This window comes from Salvia hispanica, chromosome 3 (genome assembly GCF_023119035.1).
Source record: "Salvia hispanica cultivar TCC Black 2014 chromosome 3, UniMelb_Shisp_WGS_1.0, whole genome shotgun sequence".
NCBI classification, from domain to species: Eukaryota; Viridiplantae; Streptophyta; class Magnoliopsida; order Lamiales; family Lamiaceae; genus Salvia; species Salvia hispanica.
This window is the reverse complement of record NC_062967.1, coordinates 14,801,736-14,825,586: the sequence shown is the minus strand read 5'-3', so window position 1 is coordinate 14,825,586 and position 23,851 is coordinate 14,801,736. Positions and strand designations below refer to the sequence as shown.

General features: G+C 34.6%; 3 protein-coding genes across 7 annotated transcripts; 2 read left to right on the top strand and 1 right to left on the bottom strand.

Moving 5' to 3' along the window:
* Positions 1-1,394: 1,394 nt before the first annotated feature.
* Positions 1,395-5,130, top strand: LOC125214856 (formamidase-like). Of its 3 annotated transcripts, XM_048116045.1 has the most exons (7): positions 1,395-1,695; positions 2,754-2,912; positions 3,289-3,526; positions 3,595-3,785; positions 4,021-4,256; positions 4,331-4,682; positions 4,875-5,130. In XM_048116045.1, exons 1-7 carry the CDS (start codon positions 1,477-1,479, stop codon positions 4,995-4,997), a joined length of 1,518 nt encoding a protein of 505 aa, XP_047972002.1. In that variant the 5' UTR covers positions 1,395-1,476; the 3' UTR covers positions 4,998-5,130. The 3 variants fall into 3 exon arrangements, with proteins under 3 accessions (XP_047972002.1, XP_047972000.1, XP_047972001.1); XM_048116043.1 differs by lacking the exon at positions 2,754-2,912 and having other exon boundaries at positions 1,402-1,695; XM_048116044.1 differs by lacking the exon at positions 1,395-1,695 and having other exon boundaries at positions 2,655-2,912.
* Positions 5,131-10,916: 5,786 nt separating this feature from the next.
* LOC125213045 (BTB/POZ domain-containing protein NPY5-like) lies at positions 10,917-15,521 on the top strand. Of its 3 annotated transcripts, none has more exons than XM_048113397.1 (6): positions 10,917-11,139; positions 11,651-11,831; positions 12,150-12,260; positions 12,866-12,935; positions 13,177-14,352; positions 14,494-15,521. In XM_048113397.1, exons 3-6 carry the CDS (start codon positions 12,199-12,201, stop codon positions 15,064-15,066), a joined length of 1,881 nt encoding a protein of 626 aa, XP_047969354.1. In that variant the 5' UTR covers positions 10,917-11,139; positions 11,651-11,831; positions 12,150-12,198; the 3' UTR covers positions 15,067-15,521. The 3 variants fall into 3 exon arrangements, with proteins under 3 accessions (XP_047969354.1, XP_047969353.1, XP_047969355.1); XM_048113396.1 differs by having other exon boundaries at positions 11,922-12,260; XM_048113398.1 differs by having other exon boundaries at positions 10,918-11,139; positions 11,651-12,260; positions 13,177-13,903; positions 14,063-14,352.
* A 555-nt stretch (positions 15,522-16,076) lies between these two features.
* On the bottom strand, positions 16,077-21,922 carry LOC125213790 (casein kinase II subunit alpha-like). Its single transcript, XM_048114526.1, has 10 exons — positions 21,558-21,922; positions 21,331-21,460; positions 20,228-20,422; positions 19,019-19,176; positions 17,779-17,869; positions 17,325-17,390; positions 16,929-17,011; positions 16,785-16,848; positions 16,619-16,687; positions 16,077-16,459 (listed from the first exon to the last, which is right to left on the bottom strand). The coding sequence occupies exons 1-10, from the start codon at positions 21,842-21,844 to the stop codon at positions 16,400-16,402; spliced, it is 1,203 nt and encodes a 400-aa protein (XP_047970483.1). The 5' UTR covers positions 21,845-21,922; the 3' UTR covers positions 16,077-16,399.
* Between the last annotated feature and the right edge of the window lie 1,929 nt (positions 21,923-23,851).

The following is a 23,851-nucleotide window of genomic DNA, read 5'->3' as shown; positions in this document are numbered from 1 at the left end:
ATAGTTAAGAGATGAGATGGTTAAGAGATGGATTGATGTAGGTGCTATCTCTTAGTTAAGAGATGGAGTGAAAAGTACAGTGGGGCCCATGAATAGTGAAGAGATGAGACAGTTAAGAGACGGATAAGAGACACCGCTGTGGATGCTCTTAAATTGGTTTTGATTTCTTTCTGGTGACTTTTCAAATGAAGGAAACAGAGCCTATGAATAGGCAAAAATCCCCATTTTCCACCTACAAATTAAATGCAAAGATTTGGGAATGCTTTTGCAAATCCATGCTTAGTCACTTTTGATAAAATTTATCCATTATAGTCAATGGAGTACTTCGTAATTTAATGGGGCTGGACCCATCAACGTCTTGTACTATTTACATGTCTATCACATTGATGAGAGCTAATTTAAATGATTTATTGTTATTAGATTTGAAATACTTGTTTTATGACGTTTAGTACTCCCTCATTTCCGTCTCATCCCACAACAAATGGCACACTTGAGGATTTACACGTGATTTTAGGTGATGTTGTTTTGTATGTTAGGTTCAAAGAGAAAATAGTACATTTATATTAATGTGAGAGAGAGCTTTTTTCAAAAAATGAAATGTGATATTTTTTTAAGACAAACTAAAAGGAAAAGTGTGACATCTATTATGGGACGGAGGGAGTACTTGTTTAGTAATGAATTTTGCTAAACGAGTCACCAATAAACATTGAATCATATACCATACATCAAAATCTTCATCTCGAATATTTTTTATTTTTGAAATAAATATCTCGAATAATTAGTTTTGAATATTGGGTTGCGAAAAAATGTTGGAGAGTTTAAATTTGCAAATGGTTTAAAGGTTGGTACTTGATACGTTTTACTCAAAGTTGGGATACAAAATAGTTATTCTATGGCAGTTATCTCATGACATTATGAATATAGGAGTCTGAATTTAGTAGAATCCCCGATGAAAATGTATAACTAACTGAGCTGCATCGAACCGAGCTCAATCCGGCTTTCCTCAAACTAGGCCGGGTCGGTCCGGCTCAAAAATTCATCGGGCCAAAAATTGTAGTGCTCAGCCTGAAATTCCACTGGGCCTTGAATATCTTAGCCCAGCCTAACCCCAACTCGGCTAGTGTCTCTACTATGTAGCCAATGACAAATTTAAGTTTATCAATCCAATTATAATAACTATTGTTCGAGAAAGGTAACTGCTTAAGCTAAGCCAAAAGTACCTAGGATTTATGTACGTAATCAAGGGTCATGCTAATCTTCTATCTTTGTCGTATCAATTTTATGAGATGTATACAAAGGGACGTGCAATCAAGGAATTAGTGGTCCATTTCAAGAAGATTAAAAATTCCATGGTGGCAGTCATTGTCAAAAGTTTCCTAGTGATAAGAATAAATCAAGATTCCAATGATTTAAGCATGACTACTATTTCTCCAAAACAAAACATTCGATTTTAGGTGGAAATTTAGTATAGTAAAAATGAGTAATCATGGTGCTAGATTGGTTGTGCCTATAGATGTGAAGAAGAAGCCAAGGGAGCAAAAACTGCCTTTGCACAACCGGTGGCACCCTGAGATACCTCCGGTGGCGCAGGTCCGCGCCGGAGAACTTTTCAGGGTGGAGATGGTGGATTTCAGCGGCGGCGGGATCACTAAAGAGTTTACAGCTGAAGACGTCAAGTTTCAAGATCCTTCTATTGTGAGTTTCTCATATATCTGTAATTAATTTTTAAATTATTTATTTTTTTGTTGGCGGACTTTCCTATATATCCCACTATAGATTCTTCTTTCCCATTTTTTTTTAATTAAGACCAAAAGGAGATTCACAAACTTTGAATTTAATTAGAAGTAGATTCAATGTGCCAATATAAATTTCTCTGCAATTCTGTCCATTTAGAACTATGTTGCGTGGAATATGTTGCACTCTATGTTCTATTGTTAAATATGTTATTCATAAGAGTTAAATTTGAAAAATTATAGGAGTATATTCTATTCATGAACTTATAATCCTAATCATCAATTCCTATAATAATTTAAAGTGCTAAAAATAAATATTATATACCCTAAGATGGAGTTAATTACGTTCCCAACCTATAAAAAAGTACTATTACATATATAACTTTTATAAATTCGCAAAATACACCTTAACTTTTCAGCATTTTATTGATGTATGTATTTTGTAGATAAACCTACCCATAAATAAGAAAAAGAAGGAAGAAAAATCCAAAGCACATTGACATAGACATTAACTAACGTAAAAACGACCCCAACTTAAAAGTCTCAACCCTATCACAATCTAATCAACTCCCTAAAACACGATACTCATACGTTTAAATTACTTTTTATAATTACCATTAATTTACCATCATATGATTGATAATGAAAATAATAATAATATTAAGAAAATTACAATTACAAGAACATCCCATCATATCTGTGCATAGTGATAAATACATCTTGCCAAAAGTTGCCAACATCATTTGACAATAGGAGAAGACAACTATAGGATTAGGGACCATCGGAAAATTTGCATCTTCTTTTGTCAGCTAGTCATATTCAACAAATTAATTATCTATTCATAAATATATGGAGTATGTTTCAAGATTTTTTTTTGATGTTGAAAAACTCTCCTCAAAAGCATAAATGATAAGATAAGGTGAACAAACAACACTTAATGAAGCAACCCCCTAATGAGTCATGGCCCCTCCAACTCCAAAACTATTAGTCCCAATAGACTTAAAGAAGAAGCCATGCCAGCAGAAGCTGCCACTTCACAACCGGTGGCACCCGGAGATACCTCCGGTCGCAGAGGTCGAAACCGGGGTGGTTTTTAGGGTAGAGATGGTGGATTGGACAGCAGGGGCAATCTCTGATGATAACTCTGCAATTGATGTTAAAACATTAGACCTATCAACTGTAAGTGCAACTTCTATTTTGTGTATGTACATGCAAACATTAGACTATCAACTAATATCGCATCGGGTCGGGTCGGGTACGGGTTCGGATACCTGATTCAACAGGCTAGATCTGACCCCTATCATCCTTTAATTACCCATTACCTCTAACCCCTCTTTCTCACTCCCCAAAAACAATACTTATTCCAAATAAGTTATTCGTCTGCTATTAAATGTCTCATCATTTAAGATCGGTACATATTTTAAATGGTGAAGACCTTCTATATTTTAATACAGAGGCATCAAGACTCTAATCTAATTCCATTCCTCAACCAAATTAGGATTCTCACAAGTACTAACTTTTATTGCCACACAAGTAACATACACATATATCTCAGGTTCATTATCTAAGTGGACCAATTAGAGTGGTGGATGCGGACGGGGATCCAGCCATGCCCGGTGACCTCCTCGCCGTAGAGATATGCAACTTGGGGCCTCTACCAGGAGATGAATGGGGTTTCACTGCGATTTTCGACAGGGAGAATGGTGGAGGATTTCTCACAGACCACTTCCCTTGTGCAACCAAAGCTATATGGTATTTTGAAGGAATATATGCCTACTCTCCTCATATTCCAGGTAATATGCATATTTCATTACTTGCACCTCATGAAAGTTGCAAACACTAACTAATATGGACTATTCAGGTGTAAGATTTCCGGGTTTGACACACCCCGGTATAGTCGGAACTGCACCTTCAATGGAATTGCTGAATATATGGAACGAGAGGGAGAGAAAACTCGAAGAAACTGGCCTCCACTCCTTCAAACTGTGTGAGGTTTTGCATTCGCGTCCCCTTGCAAACCTTCCATCCACAACCGGATGTGTTCTTGGCAAGGTACACAATGCCATCTAGCAGGAGCGGAGCCAGAAAATTATATAGTTAATTTAACAAATTTGAGAACGGACATTTAGTGAATATAAATATTTATATGGAAAGAAATTCAGAAATTTCTTTTTTTCTTCAATATGTCTGGACCACTGAATTTTTACTTCACATTTTCTTACGACAAATTTGCAACTAAAGAGAACGCACGGACAATTTGCAATCATATATGTTGCGTTACTTGTAGATCGAGGAAGGGAGTCCGGAGTGGGAAAGAATAGCAAGAGAGGCAGCGAGGACGATTCCGGGAAGAGAAAACGGAGGAAACTGCGACATAAAAAATCTGAGCAGAGGTTCGAAGGTGTACCTCCCTGTATTCGTGGAGGGCGCGAATCTAAGCACCGGGGACATGCATTTCTCACAAGGAGATGGAGAAGTAGCATTCTGTGGCGCCATTGAGATGAGTGGCTTTCTTGAGCTCAAGTAAGCTTATTTTTTCATCTTTTCATACACACCAAAAAAAAAAAAGCTCTGTTTTAACTGTTTCATGGTGTTAGGTGTGAAATCATAAGGGATGGGATGAAAAAGTACTTAACTCCGATGGGGCCAACTGCATTGCATGTGAATCCGATATTCGAGATAGGTCCCGTGGAGCCGAGATTCTCGGAATGGCTGGTGTTTGAGGGGATAAGTGTGGACGAGAGCGGGAGGCAGCACTACCTTGATGCTTCCGTTGCTTACAAGCGCGCTGTGCTCAACGCCATTGATTATCTCTCCCGATTCGGATACTCTAAAGAGCAGGTCTACCTTCTACTGTCGTGCTGCCCGTGCGAAGGAAGGATCTCGGGGATTGTGGACGCTCCTAACGCTGTCGCCACCCTTGCAATTCCGATTGCTATTTTCGATCAGGTGCCATACTACTAGTATACACTGAAAATAATAGTCTATTTTTAAAAGTTGCTGAGATTGACCAAAAATTGACTAAACTTAATGTCTTTCTAGCAATTTGTCCCACTAGCATCTACCAACAATATTTTCTTAAAACATGTGCACATCGAATGTTGCATACTTTTCATGGACGATGGACGTATTTCTTTGCAGGATATTCGCCCGAAAACTACAGGTGTGCCAACGGGGCCTAGGCTCTTGAGAAATCAAGGTCTACCGCAGTGCAGCTATGATGGAAACCTGCCTATCACCAAAAATCCGAGTGCCACAAATTAAGACTCTCATTGAACATGAAATTGGTCGTGTTAAGCATTTTTCAGACTATTAGACAGTTTGTATGTCTCAATAATGATGGATCATATATGAATTTCAATATATACTAGTACTGTATACTAGTAATTCTTAACCAGCAATGGCCAATTCATGTGTTTCGTGAGGCTTACTAATTGTAAGTGTGTTATATTTTACATTTTCATTTCTTTCCTAATTCCTTTTGTTTGTGTGTGAAGATGATGCATTCTGAACCTTTTTTCACTAGCTAGTAGCTACTAACCGACTATGCATGACCAAAATCGAATCTGATTCCAAAAATCCAACAATAAAATCTACCAAGTTCGATTAGATTTGAGTTAGACATTTTGGTTTTTGAGTTTATAATTGCTAAGCAAATTTTTTTGGACCCGTTTGGTACCATAGAATTGATGTTAAATTTGAATTGAGTCTTTAATTCTAAATTTTGTGTTTGGTACCAAAAAATATTTGGATTCAAATTTGAATCACGATTCCAAATTCACTCAAATTTTCAATTTGAAATTTATATCAAGAATGGATATTTAAAATTCACACATTGTTTACACATAGCGCACACACACTGTATGTGCATACACATATTATGGGCTAATCGAACTAAAATTTTATCGATCAGTTAAAACATTTTAATCCTAACTCTAAATGTTCAATTTCCGGGATAGTCCAACATGCTAATCAAATTGCTAATGATACGATCGATTTAATATATATACAATGATAAATTAGTTATTGGATCGACCCAGCCAATTATAAATCAGTTTTTTATGAATTCACTTATAGGTAGGGATGTCAATTGGGTTAACCCGCTCAGGTCGGGCCAATCCACTCGGGTTGTCGGGCTATTTGGGTGCGGGTTATTCGGACTGTGAATTTTTCGGGTTATAAATTTTCGGCCCTAACCCTAAATGTTCGGGTTTCGAGCTAACCTACGGGCTATTCGGGCCAATAGTAATCTTATATGTTACTAATTTCTATCCAATCCAATATTCTAAATTATTAAAAAGCAGATTGTCGCAAATAGTAAAGTACTCCCTCCGTCCCAAGATAAGTGACCTACTTACTTCTTTTGGGCATGAGATTTAAGGAATGGTATTTAAATAAGTTAAAGTGGAGAGAGTAAAGTATGTGAGAGGGAAAAGTAGAGGAGAGAAGGGAGAATAAAGTAGGTGGAGAATAAAATAATAAAGATGACTTTTTGCTAAAAATAGAAATAGGTCACTTATATTGGGACACCCCAAAAAGGAATGCAAGTCACTTATCTTGGGACGGAGTGAGTATTATCTAAGTGATCAAGAGAAAGAAAATAATAGCAATTGAAAATTGAAACAAAATAGATAAATATATCGTTTAGTTAATAGCACACATGAATCTGACTACAATTAAATGGAAATCATGCATTTCATAATTACTTCTTTATATCAGTATTTAATATTGATATTACCAAATATACTTCATATAAGTATATAATTCAAAATTTTAATTATATTTTCATATTAAATGCTCAACCCGTAGGCTAACCCGCAATCCATCCGGGCCAGTAGCCCGTCTGCCCGTGTAGCCCGCTTTTGAATATGGGTTGCGATTTTTTGGCCCTAACCCTATGATTTTACCGGATAATTCGGATCGACTCATGAGTTTCGGACTAGATTGACATTCCTATTTATAGGTCCCGTTTTTAACATTTACTTATATAGTATAAAGTGGAGGGACATAAATTTATTAAAATACATGGAGACATGACGGTCCAATTGCGAAGGGTGGCTCAAGTTGCGAGAATCATATTTTATGGATGAAAACAAATGAATTGGAATAATACTTGTTGTGCACACGAAAAGGATAGTAGATTTTCATGAAATAATAGTATATGCATACATAATAAAGTGTTAGGTCAAAGTATGAATTATGAATTTAAAATGTTGATGACATTAAATTCGAACAGGCTCTAGCAGTCTGAAGAATTGTGTAGATACTATATAGATACAAAATACAGTAAAGATCATGTAGGGTCTTGTAAGTATCCACACGACCATTAAATTCTTGTCTACCACTGATCTTATATTGCATCTAACATTTTACAATGATGTGTCGATGCTTGAGAATATATATCTCCCCGTTATGAACGTTGGTATCTAAGAATTATAAGTTGAGAGTGTCATCCTAAGATTTTCAAGACTTTTTTAATTTATTAAAATGAGTGAATTTTAAAAATGGTCCCTAAATTATGGGTTTATCTTGAAAATGGTCCTTGGACTTTGAAAATATCACCAGTAGTCCCTGGACTAAGGGTTAATATCAAAAACAGTCCTTTTGCACTGTTTCGAGACGAAAATGCCCTTTTGAGGGGTTTTGGAGGGTTTGGGCAATTTGGTCTTTTTACACTTTTAACATTTTAAATCTGATATTATTTCAGTTATGTACTATATCTGATATTATTTCAAAATTATCATTCTTCTTCCCTCTTGTCATCTCTACTTTGTTTCTTTATTTTAATATTAGATTTAATTTTATAAAATTAAATTTTTAAATTTCAGTTTTTAAATATCAATAAAATATTTTAATTATAAAAATTATTAAATAACAAAAAATAATAGTCATAATCAATATTTGATAGTGTCTAATATTTAATCAATAAGATATGCCAACGCCTTAGTTTTAATCAATATTTAATAGCTTTAATCATAAATAGATCATATAACACGATTTATTCTGAAATAAATATGCATCTAATGTAAGACTAATATAATTTTTGTTTATTAATTTGAAAACAATCAAAATGACTAGAAAATTTCAACAAAAATACTCTTATATAAAATTTTTAGTCAACTTCATAATATTCAATCACAAGCAATTATAACAACCGAACGAAAGCTAAATAGAATAGCTCATATTTTTCCATCATGATTAATATTATTTTTGTGTACTTCTTCAATTTAGCTGAATATTATATTAAATAAAAAAATAATCGTTTTAATCAATATTTATAGTGTCCATGCATTAATAGTTTTAATTAAAAATTTTTATTGATATTTAAAAACCAAAATTTAAAATTTAATTTTATAAATTAAATATAATATTGAAATAAAGAAACAAAGTGAAGGATGACAAAAGGGAAGAAGAATGATAATTTTGAAATAATATCAAATTTAATACATAACTAAAATAATATCAGATTTAAAATGTTAAAAGTATAAAAAGACCAAATTGTCCAAACCCCCAAAACCCCTCAAAAGGGCATTTTCGTCTCGAAATAGTGCAAAAGGACCGTTTTTTATATTAAACCTTAGTCCAGGGACTACTGGTGATATTTTTAAAGTCCAGGAACCATTTTCGAGATAAACTCATAGTCCAGGGACCATTTTTTAAGTTCACTCTATTAAAATTGTTTTTCGAATTTGCTCCGATCCATGCATCATCAGATGCTTGGAGCAAATTATTTTATTTCTAATATCTAAAAATTATTATTGACGTTATTAATTCTGATAATATATTAAAATTTTAATTTTGATTTATGCACCATTCGCACTTCAAGTAAATAAATAAATTAATAAACTAAACATTCATTTTTACGTAATTTAATCATGCAATTATTACTATGTTGGATAGGACGAGGATATGGTCGTGCTAAATATCACTATTTTTTTTAATATACTGTATATTTCTGGTTACATTGGGAGTAGAGGAATGAGGTGGGCAAGGCATGTGATGTTTGAAGAATAAAGGCAGTTTGGATAAAAGAACAGGAATGTAGACACAATTTGCCCATTACAGGTGAAATAGGAGATCATCTTTATTTCATTTTATCAAATTGGATTGTTCAAAAGATAAAAATGTAGAGATATATTTTCGCTAGTTTATTAAAATTGATCATTCGAGCTAAATTGTACTGTACTATTAATAGTGATAGTTAAAGATATACTTCCTCCGTTCCATAGTAATAGAGGCACATTTTACGTACTCGTTTTGAAAAAATAATTATAAATAGTTAAAGTGGAGAAAAAGTATAGTAAGAGAGAGAATATTATAGATAAGACTATTCTCTACATTATTCTTTCTCTTACTTTATTTTTTCTCCACTTTAACTATTTATAATTATTTTTTCAAAATAAGTGTGCAAAATGGAATGTCTCTATTGCTATGGAACAGAGGGATTAAACATCAACCAACTCTATCTAACATATACTATAAACAAAACATAATACGAACAAATATTTAAAAAAAAAAGAATTATCTATCCTATCAAACTAGATAGTTATCCAACTTCTAGATTATAGAAATTCATAAAATTTGCTACACCGCTTAAAAATCTTATCTCGAAAAGTTGTTTTGTGAAGCTTATCATGAATGAGAATTGTTTACTAACATCAACTAATCAAGCACATCTATACTAATAGAAGCAATTTAGGTCTAATAGAATTCTAACTCCAAAATAAGCATCATTTAGTGGCCCATCACCCATGTGACTCCACACCATTCATTTATATAGAAATTTCTCTTATTTCAATCTATGATATTTGGGCAACAATTTTCTTCATCAAGACCCTTTTACTCACTCCAATTTAATTATTTAATTGTTCATAAAAGTGTATTTCACATTGTGGGAGGCCATTATTTTAAATATAAGACAAAGACAATGTTCGACGAAATCCCAAGCAGAAAATAAATATAAAAGGCTTTCAGTAAAACACTAGAACTACGAAAATATGAGATTATTAAGATAGTGATATTTATTCATTTAATTTTGACTTCAAACTAATAAATTTAGTTTTTACTTCAAACTAATTCATTTGGCTAAACATATCAAATTGTGAGCTGATCAATTATAAAGTCAATTAACAAACCATCTTCCCATATTAAATTATTTTCATTTGCAATTTTAGAAAACACAAATCTTCAAAAAATTTATTAACTATGGTTTTGAAAATATCATTGAATTAAATAATTATCTTCTAGACTATCATACATAAAATTAGCTACCACTTTAAAATCTTATCAATAAAAGTTGTTTGTGAAGCTTATCGTGAATAATCAATTTTAACTACTACAGTATACTAAAATGAACTAATCAAGTAAATAAAGCAAATCAGGTGTAATTGAACTCTTAACCCCAAAGTAAGCATCATTAGTAGTGTCCCATGTGACTCCATACCATTTCTTTGATTATTGTATTTCAATTTATGATGTTTGGGCCACATTTTTCTTAATCAAAACCCATAATTTACTCCAATTTATTTCACAGCGTTGGAACTTGGATGCCATATTACAAAAGTTGATAGATAATGTTCGACGAATTTCCAATCAGAAAATAAAATATATATATATATAGTCAATTAGTGTGGCAACAGTTTTCCATGAAACCATGACACTTTCTTCCACATTTTGATCAAACTTTGAAAAGACCGGTGAGAATTCTCAATTAAAAATTAAAATTAACAAACCATATTTCAATAAACTAAACTAAAATTGATGCAATTTGGTAACAAAGTCAATCTCATGTATCATGTGATAATCTCATATGGAACTTGCTAGATATTTTGGGTGGTTAATAAGTATCCAAAGAGAATATATCAATTTGTTTTCATTTTGCATTTTAAGAATGAAAAGCAACATTTAGTGCCTGAATTAGTTATCAATTAATCCTTTACTACTATTTAAATACGAATTAAGTTATCGAACTGTCATTCCATTGGAATTTATTGAAGACCGAGAAGCCTCCATTGGCTACAAATCTCAATAAGCCGCCGCCCCACGCCGTGGACTTACACCGAATTACTTAAGATTAAACAAAGCTTGAAAAATAAAAATCAAGTCTTTATCTTGTTTGTTTGATTTATGCACTTATTTAATTAATCTTATGTGTTATCTCAACTTTATTCAGTTTTATGCAACTAAACGTTAAGGGAAAATGGTGGTAGTAGTAATAATTTGATTCATGTAGTATAAAAAGGCGTAGGAAGGGGAGGAAAAAAGCGAGTCTTGGTGGTGGGGCGGTGGTGCTGTGAGAGACTCTGCAAAGTGAAAACATTCTCAGAAGAAGTGGCTTTTTTGTGAATACACGGTGTTGCTATGGTGGCTGTCAAACATTAGCGACAACACATCTTTTTTTTCCATGGTTTGGTTTTCTGCTTTCCTTTGTTGCCTTCTTCGTTTCCTAAAGTTGTAGTGCTTGTGTAAAGTAGTGTTTTTTCCACTTGCTTCTTCCTTTTCTGGTGTGATAGGTTGGTTGAGTGTTTGAGCTTTCTTTGATCTTAGTGGATTGATTGATGCAAGTATAGGGTGTGAGAGTTGGTTCTTTTTTGGTTTCACATGGTTACTGATTGTGGGTCTGGTTAAAGATTCATTTTTTGTGTGCTTTCATGATTTACTACCATTTTTCTTGGGTTGAGTTCTTGATTTTTGGGATTTAGTTGATTTCTTTGCATTTGATAGTGTGGTATATTGGATTTGATGCTTAATTTGGGGGAATTTATCAGTTGCTTTTAGTGTATGTTGGTGTTGGTGTTGGCTTGTTTTTAACCATTGATATGCTTACGCTATCTTCCAAAAACTAGCTGGATTCCATTTGTCTGCAGAGTTTGGCAGTGCTTATTTTCTCATAACAAGATCATGTTTGGTTTTGATAGGTCTCTCCGGTCTTCATTGATCCAAAAAGTGTTGTCGAGTAACGTGGATTCTTGATCTTGATTTGTGAAAGTGGACCTGTGGTTTTGTTCCTTGATTAGTAATGGCGATTGATAGCTAATGAGGAAGGTTGATGGTATCAAGTGTTTTGAGCACGTGGGATGTTTGCAGTATTTGACAAGAGTATATTGAGCATCTTCTTTACTTATTGGTCATTTTTGTTCGCTCTATCCTGTCGTAAACTTTTTCTACTCTCGGCCTTTGCCACTGCAGCCAAGCAAACTATTGATTCCCTTATTCGGGCCTTCTTCTCATCAAAATATCAAGCTCTCTTGCATCATCACATTGTTTCGTCACGTGGCATTAGTCCCCTTTTACTTGATCCCTCCTCTTAAGTTCTCAAAAAGTGCTGCGGTTGCTGGTTCCTGGAATTGCCCTTTCAACAACTGCAATTTGCTTCGGTTTGCGTTATTGAATTGGGGATTGCTGGTTTAACTATAGGAGGCAAGGGATCAGTATTTTGAAGGTTAGAGTACACTTTACCTGCAAAATGAAGTTTATGAAACTTGGATCAAAGCCTGACCAGTTTCAGACCGACGGAGACACTATAAGGTTAGCTATGTCTCTCATCAAATCCTTGCTAGCAGCTGTGTAAATGTTAAGTTTGAAACAGATTCTTGTTTTTCATATAAGTATTGCTGCCCCGAGTTTACTTTCACCATGTATGTGTACTGGTCTCTGCTCTAATTTGCATCCGAACTATTATATAGATTCCATGCTAACAAGACTGCTGTGCTAGTTCAAATCATATTTACCATTCTTTCTTTGTATATTTGCATTCCAGCATTAGTAGGACAAGCCAGCCAGGTAAACTGTGTTCGGCTCAAAATTGGCCGAGTATTTTGTATTCATCAATTTAACCATTTTCCGATATGGAGAGAGTAATAGAGTATACTCTTGCATAAACTATAGGTCAAAGATGGTCGTTCTTTGATTAAGCAGCCTATGATTATTTATTATAGATGTTCACTAGTCATACGAGCCTTTCAGCAAGAAGTAGATTTTTGGATTTAGCTATTAAAATGACAGATACTTCAGAATAGGATAGGACTTCATTTTTTCTAGCTGTTGGTTTTGCTTGCTTCAGTGAGTTGAGGGTATGCAACATGGTGTAACTGTAAAATGTACAAATTTGACTAACCCTGTTTATCTTTCAGGTATGTAGCGACAGAGTTGGCTACTGACTTGGTTGTTAATGTTGGAGATGTCAAGTTTTATGTTCATAAGGTATGCTCAATTCGAGGAGGCTGTGATTTAATCAATATTTTTCCAAAAGACTCAAGTTGTCTCAATTTAGTCTAAGTGACTGCTCCTGTTAAATAACCTTGATTTGTACTTTCTATTCCTGAGAATTGCTAGAGTTCTGATTGCTTAAAAGCCAATGTTGTGTTTTCATTTCAATCCTGTTCACTGTATTAATTGGTCTAGCTCTTTGGCCAGTTACTAATGGGGCTGCATTTTGTTTTAGTTTCCTCTCCTCTCCAAGAGTTCTCAGCTCCAGAAGCTCGTCACCAGTGCGGGTACTGACAACAACGACGAAATTGACATCCATGATATTCCGGGTGGACCTGCAGCATTTGAAGTATGTGCTAAGTTCTGTTATGGGATGGTAGTGACACTCAATGCTTACAACGTCGTAGCAGCCCGTTGTGCAGCTGAGTACCTGGAAATGTATGAGACTGTTGAGAAAGGAAATCTTACATACAAGATTGACGTTTTCCTCACTTCTAGCATTTTCCGGAGTTGGAAAGACTCCATAACTGTACTTCGAACGACAAATTCTTTTCTTCCTTGGTCGGAAGAATTAAAGATTGTCAACCACTGCCTAGACTCTATTGCCACCAAAGTTTGCACTGATCCTTCAAAGGTAGACTGGTCATACACTTATAACCATAACAAGCTTGTATCTGAGAACGAGCATGAAGAAAAATGGAACGGTGTGAAGAAACTACAAACAGTGCCAAACGACTGGTGGGCGCAGGACCTGTGTGACCTTCAAATCGATTTATACAAGAAGGTTATTACAGCAATAGTTGCCAAAGGAAACATGTCTGCAGATGTTGTAGGTGAATCATTGAAGTCGTATGCTTTGAAAAGGCTTCCTATTTTTAGCAAAAGCACCTTACAGGAAAGTGATTGCCTGAAGTACCGTTACTTGGTCGATACAATCACATCTTTGCTGCCAAATGAGAAAGGTTCCGTACCTTACGATTTTCTGCTGAAATTATTACATGCATCCATAATGTTAGATTGCTATGAGTTGGGGAGAAGGATGCTTATGCTAAAAATCTCTCAACAGCTTGATGAGGTAACTGTTGCTGATCTAATTATTCGCTCCTCAACTGGTGAAACAGCCCGTTGTAACATAGATGTCGTACATGGGTTGGTTGAGCAATTCGTGATGCAAGAAGATAGCATCCAGACTGGTAGTCCCGACGATAGTGAGTTCAGGGAGATATGTCCTGGATTTATTTCCGATGCTTCCAAGGCTAAGGTGGCTAAATTGGTTGATGGTTATTTGGCTGAAGCAGCTAGAGATGTCTCGTTGCCTCTGTCCAAATTTATCGATCTGGCTGAAATGGTCTCGACCTTTCCAAGATCGAGTCATGATGGGATTTACCGTGCTATTGACATGTACCTCAAGGTTTGTCTGTTCATTCCATATATCAAAATTCCCCACTCTTATTCCATCTTCAAGTTGATCATAACCATAAAGTCCTTCTCACTGAAGTACTATATAAAGATGAACTTGAATTTCACTGATTGACTATCATATTTTCTGCAGGAACACCCAGCGTTGACGAAGAGTGAGAAAAAGAGAATTTGTCGGTTGATGGACTGCAGGAAGCTTTCGGCAGATGCATGTGCGCACGCTGTACAAAATGAGAGGCTTCCGTTGCGGGTGGTTGTGCAAGTTCTTTTCCTCGAGCAAACCAGAGCAACAGCAGCTGTTGGGAACAACGCTCCTGAACTTCCTGGCTCTGTAAAAGCTATGCTTCCACGAGGATCTTGTGGGAGCTCCAGATCTGCAACTACCAATTCGGATGAAGATTGGGAAGGGGACCAGACGTCTGAGGAGCTTAAGGATTTGAAAGCGGAGCTCGCCTCTCTCAGGCTAGAAAATAAAGGAGATAGTGGCGTCATAGTAAATGATGCTAAATCGAATGCTGATAAAGCCACTTCAAAGAAGGTAAAGAAGATCTTCACGAGACTATGGTCAAACAAAGACAGACAAGGTGAGAATAGTAGCTCAGATACATCTGAAAGCCGTGCTTCTACCAGCGTGGAAGAAACAGAGGCAATGAAAGTGGCTGTACGGATGATGTTGCAAAATCAAACGGCGAAGAAATCACAGTAACAAAGTGAAAACGGTCTTCTCAAGATCCTCTGCTTAAACAAGGATCTATCAAGTAAGGAGAATAGCAGCTAGAATTCGTACAGGAGTCTAGAACAAGGCGTAACCCATCCAAGTAATCGGGCTACTCCTCTCTAAACTAAGAGGGAAGTGTTCAGTAACTATCATTTGTAAGTTTTGCTCCTTGGTTTTCCTTAAGATGTTACGTGTCATCCAGATGCAACAGAATGGAGAGAGTGACTGGCTAATCATTTTTCGACACTTGAGGAGCTTATTGGCACAAGAAAATGCTTGTCGGCTTTTATCCTTGGCATAGTAGAAGGTAGGTTTGGTGTGTATCTGCAACTGTAATTGGCCTAAGGATTTTTTTATAGCCAGCCATTGTGTATCTGTAGTTGTTTTAGATGTATTCTTAACAGTATGAAATTTTGAGTTGGGTAAAAAAGATTGCTAAGGCATTACCGCGTTTTTTGGTATAATTATGTCAAAATTCATCATGGATGTAAATTCCCAAATCTTGCGATAATAAGAGTCCAAACCAGAGATTAAAATGGGGTTTAATATATCCCTTTGGTGGCGTTCGCTTCTCCATAATAATAGTAGGATACAATATAAGATAAAGCAAGATGAGTTTTGCTAAATGAGTTGATTAATTGTTAACTAAGTTTAGTTCATATTGAGTATAGAGTTTGTAAATTGAAGCACTGGTAACATAACAGCTAGAGCTTTCTTATTTATATGATATGATAGAATAATCTTTATTCATATGATAAGTGATCTACTTCAATTTTGAAGAAAGCAAAAAAAGGGAACTCTATCTTGCATTGGGATTGGTTTCTTATAATGAGCTCGACAGCTTCCTCTTTTTGGTGACAGCAATAGAAGAAAGAGGGGAAGAGCAAGAAAGAGAAGAGAGACTTGAGAGGTGGTACGATTATAATAGTCAGATATAGGAGGTGAGATGAATTGTCATACTTGGTCAGTAAAAATGTTACTGTCTGGAAAACTATGCCTGAACGAAAGGCGATGAACGTATATAGGATTAAAATTGTGAAAACAATTAGCATATCTCAGTACAGAAAACAGTTCAACAACGATGAATTTAGAAGGTAATCAATGCCAAAGCGAAACACAACTTCTGCTTCATTTTTCAAGCAAAATCAACCATGAAAAAATCTATCCCATAAACCACACAAAGCGCTGATGCCCGTCAAACTTGTGGATGAATCAGATGGTAAGCACGGCATGCAGAGCTACTCAACTCGAATGACCAGTACAAGTTTACAAGAGAAACAAGAATAAATAGGCACCTCGAGTTTGAAACGTCCTTCAAATCCTAATGGCCACGACTTCTGCGGCTTTCTGAGTTCCTTATTGGGTTGAAATAAGGATGGGCCTGTACAAGATTACAACCATCAGTCAGATGGAGTTATATTGGATAAATTGTTTTTTAAGGACAAATATTATTTCCAAAATCTTGAAATCTGCAAATAGAAAGAATAATTCACTGTTTCATTAGAAGTTGGAAAACAGTCTGAGTGAAAAAAGAAGGTACCATTGCTTCCTTTGCAGTTGGCCTTTCTTGATGATCATATCGCAACAATTTGTCAACAAAATCAATTGCCTTCAGATGATCAAAGAATAATTTCAGTCAAACATTATATCACAAACTTAGTTAAATGGAAATTAGGTTCTTGGTAGCCAAATGGATAACTGCTTACATCAGGAGCAGCCAAATGTTGATTATCACCATTGATGAATTTTGTCCATGGCTTTCTACTATGCCTAGATTGGCACAAGAAAATCAGTATTATTTTCTAAACTTCCACTAAAAATCAGCAAGTGCAAAATCTCATATATTTCACCTTCCAACAAGAGCAGCAAGATTTTGGTCTAATTCCAAGCGGTACTTGTTCAAATAGGCATTCAACTCATCCGTACCCAAAACCTGTCATTTGATCAAGATTCAATGCTTTACTAGGTAGTAGAAAAATTTCAAACTATTTACATGAAACCAGTAATGAATCTGCTTGCATGTTAATCATCCACTTCCAAAACTATTTGTCATAAGCATAAACTTATTATGTATTTATACTAAATGATGCAATTAAACCTAGAAGGAAATAATCTAATTCAACAGAAGTTGAGAATTAATTGCTAAAACTTAGGATACATTCCAATCTCTGGCATGTGAACAACTGTCTGAAAGAAAAAATGAGCACAAGTAAAAGTAGATTTTAGAAAGTTATCTTTCAACATACCTTTGCGATCTTGACCAGTTGATCATAATTGTCATGCCCATAGAAGAAAGGCTCCTTGCGGAATATCTGTACACCATATAAGCATCATTACAGAAATAAACTTTTTATACTCCATTTATTTTAGGTGTGACAATTCATATTCCCAAATTTCATCCACCATCTATCACAATAAATCAGATAAAAGTCCCTCATTTGTGGCTTCAAGAAGAACAGCTAGGACAGATATTAAGATGCTATTTGCAATAGATGTGATCATAGTCTATATTAGAAAAGAGAAGGAACCAGTCTGATTCTTCTCATCTGATTTAAAAACATATAGAGGGGTTAGCATTATTAACTTTTTTTTTACCAATTTATATGTTTTTCCAATAGTATACCCTAATTATTGACTAGCACATATGTGGATGAATAGGAGTTTAAATCTTACAAGAGGCAGATTAAAAAAAGAGCATACCATTCCAGCAAACATACAGCCCAAGCTCCATAAGTCCAAGGAGTAATCATAATCTTGCAAATCAACCAGAAGTTCAGGGCCTTTAAAATATCTGTGCATGTGGCAAAAAAGTTTAAATATGTATACATACACATTAAAAACAGCTAGAAGCAATATAATGAAACAAAAGCATGTACTCGTGACCATGAAACTGTAACCAACTTTCAACAATTAAATATTGCAACTGAACTGAGATCTTGGAGAAGAGTGACAAGAGTCTGAGTATTGAGGCCTCTGCCTAATTAAATATATTCACTTGAAATCAAGTTACAGAAACACCATTATTTTCCACCTATTTCAATGCATCTAATGATTTCAAGTTTTTGGGTTTTGACCAAATATATTCTATAATAATTGTTCCAATTAATATTAAATTATCATATTATCACAATGATAAGGCTTATTAATCATGTAAGTGATCAGGAAAATAAATGCATCTCAAAATATAAGAGTTTGAGAATACCTGTCCAACATTTTAAGAGTCCATTTTACACTTGTCATTTTATCACTTCAACTAAACCTAAAATCTCTATTATTTCTCCTAAAACTGGACTTACAGAATTAAAATTGAATTCTCATTGAGCAAACTTGTCATTCTTTCAGAATTATAACTCCCTGTCTAGGTCAAGATAATTCATCATTCTATTTGTTATCAAAGCAGATCTTTATGCATCTGTTCTATCGTTTGCATGACCCAGTAACCTGTGACTGCACGTAAGAACAAAAAAAAATGCCAGCTCTTATATAGTTGGCTGATCTGAAGTCACAGAGCTTTAGTGACACCACATCATGCATATTGCTTAATAAGTTTACCGAGTACAAATTTTTAGCAATCAGAAGCATGATTTAGTATGTCAGAATAGAAAGAAGTAAAATGGAGTTTATGAAATCACAACCATTAAGACCATTAATAAAAATTATTTATACTAAGTTAATGCCTAAAAGAATATTTAAATTGTAAGTATATGGATTTCATTAGTGAAGTGGTACTCCGTATTTATAAATTATACATTGTGATTCTCTTCCACTACTAAACCAGAGCCTATCAGAAACACAGATATCAAATTAGATACTATTCTTTCGACAAAGCAATAGAAATTTAAGAAAAGGGAAGTACAGTTTATTTAATAGAGTATATACTATATAGAACAAAAATAAGACAAGATCATTAGTAAAGCAGACGTGAAGAATGATGGCAAACCTGGAAGCAACACGAACATTATACTCTTTCCCTGGATGGTAGAACTCAGCAAGTCCCCAGTCAATAAGGCGGAGTTTACGCTGCTCGTGATCTATCATGACATTGTGGGGCTTCACATCCCGATGCATGATACCTTGAGAATGGCAATAGTCTAAAGCCTGTATATCAGTGGAAAAAGCTTCAGACCCTCCATCAGGAATTCAGAATATATCATTCTATCACAGCAAGAAAGGCACAGGATAAGGTGAGTGCAGCCGTGCAGGTAACTAATTCATTTAACCAAGCACATGCTCATTTTAATATCAAAGAAGCAAAACAGTCAACTAAATTAACAAGCTTATTGTATTCAAGTCCAAGAATTCACAGTCACACGTTTGCCAGAATCTAGATCTGGAGCCACACTTGTAAATATTATTGCTGCCAGTGTTGCTACCACATAATAAAGAGTAAAGCCTATGGAAATTACAATATCTTTCATTGCTTGTCAATTTTTCTTCTCACCGCCAAAAAATAATTGAGTCCTTGAACTTAATCCATATAATTCTAGTAAACGGTTAAATGCATGCAACAAATTAAAGCAAATCAGACCAGCTATAGTTAAAATTATGTTATATCCATCCCTAAATAATAGTTGCATATTGCCATTTTGGATGTCCACAAAAAATAGTCTCTTTTCACAAATACATTACCCCACAACATCTTATCCTCAATATATCAACTTATTTACACTTTCTAACAAATAGCCCACCACTTCTCCACCCACAATGCATTTATTAATTATTGCTAACACTGCTTTAAGGTTGAACCTTTCTCCACTCACAATGCACTCAACCATTTTGATTAAAACCCATGTCACACTCTATTAACACTATTGCTTGGGACGGAGGGAGTATTCTCCAGGTTCAAGTTGGAAGGACAGGAGTCATGGTTATGGGCATCCATATATAATATCTAATTTTGGGACTGGATCCATTTAGCATCACTGTCCGTCAACAGATTATAGAAAATGTGCACAAAAAAATCAAATTGGTGATGGGAAAATGATAGAATAGCACATGCCAAGTGAATCCCTAGAGTAATCAATACATGAAGAGACTAAAAAAAAGAACAAGAAGATTATAAGGATCAGGAATTTGAAGAACAATAATTCAAACATTCAATCTCCAAAGATTATTCGAACTGTAAATGCAGATAAAAGAAGAGACTTACCTTCAAAAGTTCATATATGTAATATCTAATATCAAAGTCTGAAAGTGTGGGATACAGCACTTTGAAGTCTGTATTGTTCACATGCTCAAATATAAGACTGGGGGTCTTTGATTGCTGATCTCTTACAATATCAAGCAATTTCACAATATTTGGCCCTCCACAGAGATTCTGCAAAATCTTAATCTCTCTCTTGATCTGCAGAAATAGGTACTATCGATCATGATTCATGAGATCCTAAACCAGTTACAAAAGCAGTACCAACTACCAACAAAGAAAAGTATATTAAACAATCTCCTAATTTAAACTTGCTTCATAATACAACCAGAATAGGTGTTAAAGTGACAAGACTTGTTCCACTTTGCATTTTTTTCTGCTTCGAAAGTCATTATCTCTTCTTAGTTCTTGGGAATTCTCCTCCATTTCTAGCATTTATCTTTTCCAATTCTCTTCTCAGCTTTTCCTTAGTCTTACTGTCAATTACCTCCAATGCAGAAAAAGCAAAAACCAAAACTTAAAGTCTCTCTATCTGATGCTTATGCTTAGCCAAAAAAGACGTGAATCCCAAGGACATGGATAATGACTTCTTTCCTAATTAAGTGATACTACAAGGATATTCAGACCCATGGTCTCCAGGAAATTTCTAGTCAATTACTCTACTTGATTGAGTTAGAGTGTTCAGAAATATAAACATTCTCAATTCTCCTCTTTGTTTAAGGACAATCATTCCACAACCATTCTCTCTTCACCCTCTTTGTTTTAGAACAATCATTCATCAACCATATTCCCCAATTCTCAACAAGCAATAATGCAAAGGTAAGATATGGTACAACGAATGGCAATTTTTCTGCCCAGAACCTAGTTAACTTCACACCATAAAGCTAAAAGCATGACACAATCATATAACTACAGCATAAACTGATTATTTTAGCAGATAGCTGGAGAATTGTCACAGTTGGTACTCTCAAAAACAGGTCGCAGCTTGAATTTGAAAATTATGTCTTATTGTTCATAGCACCTAAGAAACACAAAAACTTAATATTTTCCAGGCATGAAACTATCACGAAAAACAATTAAATAATCAGAATATGCAAAAATTACGAGACCTTCTTCTTCTTAACAGGTTTGAGGATTTTGATGACGCATTTCTCGTTATTGGTTACATGAATACCCTCAAAAACCTCGCTATATTTCCCCCTTCCAACCTTCCTCACCACCTCGTAATCATCCTGCTCCCTGCCGCAACCAATCGAAGCCAAAAAGGAATCAATAAAGGTCAAAACAAACAAATTCGAAAGAGAAAAAAAATGAATCGAGCATCCCAATCAATTACCCCCATTGAACAGTTAGCGCCTCGTAGTCCCAATACTCCTTAGGGCGGATAACATTGACGTCAGAGTATACACGCGCCTTCGAGGGGGCTCCAGGCCGCCTAATCGCTTTCCCGATCTTCTGCGACATGGTATCGAGCAGGGAGCGGCGGCTGACGGAGGTGGTTAATTTCTGATGCTGTGGCGGCGGAGGTTGGTGGTTGTGGTAGTGGTGAATATTGTGGAGGAGGGAGATATGAGGGTGGTGGCGCGAGAGCGAGACGAAGAATTGGAGGGGCCTTACGGCCATGAAAGGGTAAGGGTTAATATAAATGGCGTTGCTGTGATGCTCTGCTTTTCCATGGAAACCCTTTTCCCTTTTTCTCCTTTCATTTTCCCTTTTCTCTTTTCCTTTTCCAATTTAGGCGACGGATAAGGTCTCGGAATTAGGTGGGACCCACTCAAATTTCAATTGTTGAGTTATTTTTAATTACTACAGATTTTTTTAAATCTTATTTTTAGTTTTCTAATTGTGGTTTATTAGCGATACTAGTTAGGGGTGGGTACGGTATACCTTACCGAAACCACCATACCGTATATCTTACTGTAAATACGGTACGCGAAAAAGTCATACCTTTACCTTATCAAAGTTTTCGGTATACCGAACTTCGGTATACCTTATTTTCGGTATGATGAATTTCCATACCGATACCGTACCTCATTTTCGGTATACCGTACCGAAGTTCGGTATACCTTACTTTTGCGGTATACCTAACTTTCAACATCAATTAAAATAGAAAATTAGATTTTTTAGAATATTATTTATATTTTATAATTTTAAAAATAAATTAAATATAATTTATTCATAATTATATTTATATTTCACAATAGATTTTATAATTTAAAAATATATAAAATATATTTTATATATAATTGTGTTTATATTTTCGTGGTATATACCTTAGTTTGTGGTATATACCTTAATTTGCGGTATATACCGAATTTCGGTATGCAGCGGTATTTGAAAATTCATACTGTTACCTTACCGGAATCTTTCGGTAAGGTATCATACCATACCGAAAGTCACGGTTACCAAAAATTCGGTAGTTTCGGTATTTTTTTGATATGATAAGGCCGGTATTTCAGTATTTTTCCCATCCGTAGTACTAGTATCAACCCCGTACGTTGCATGACCTATGAAGTTTTCTTTATATAAAATTGAAAATGTAATTAAATAAATTATGATAAAAAGTAAAATTATATAAAGTTTTTAAATCACTAATACAATAAAAACCAATGAAATTAATTACGAAGCAATCTTAATTATGTTATTAATATTTTTTGGTAATGTTGAAGAATTAAAATATATTTCCATACTTTCTTGTTTTTTTTAATAATGTTAAATTTTAATCTTATACTTTGAATTAATTACGTTGTTCATCAATCTGTTTAATTATTAATCATATAACATTCAATAATTTCACTAATAGAAAAAAATCGATTGACAATAGTAAATTAATCAACTTCATTAATAAAATAAACTGATAATAAATAGTAGAATCCAGAATCATTTATGCTCATGTAGCTCTGACCACTGCCCATTAGCATCCATCTATCTCCAATAGCCTTCATCTTCTTCGCTCATCGTCTCCAACACTTTTATCGTCCTGCGTCAACACCATTTTCTCCATCATGCTAGTTTGCTCTCATATGTAGATAAGAACTTCAAACAAAAGTCAACTAAATACTCCATATTACAATTTCGATAAATATTTTCATTCACGAACAATGCAAATACAACTTTGCGTTTTGTACTATACATTTTTTTTATAAATTACTTACCAATTTCAAAATCAAATTTGGCAAGGGGAATGCTTCCATGATTACAACATTTGATTGATAAAGTTGTGGTAGTTTGTAGATCACTAAGAGAGATTAGTTCCATTACCATGGTTTCAACCATCCTCTCTTGTAAGAACAAAACAACAGATATTAGTAACATAATAATCACACAAAAAGAATGCGTAAAGTGGTTAAATATAAAAATATACTATTGATAAAGAGCAAGAACCATACTGAAAACAAATTCATTTTGTAGAAAATTTAGTGATGCAATAGATTATATGTGAAGGTAATGAGAAAGTGGGTAATATGCTGGCTAATGACACATATATAGAGACAAAAAAACATAGAAAAATTATAGTGTGTTAAAATTTAAACTAAATTATTATTAATACAATTGCCAATAATGTGTAATAATGTGGCGATTACAAAGTCAATTACTCCACTTATTATTGAATATTGAAATTAAATCAAA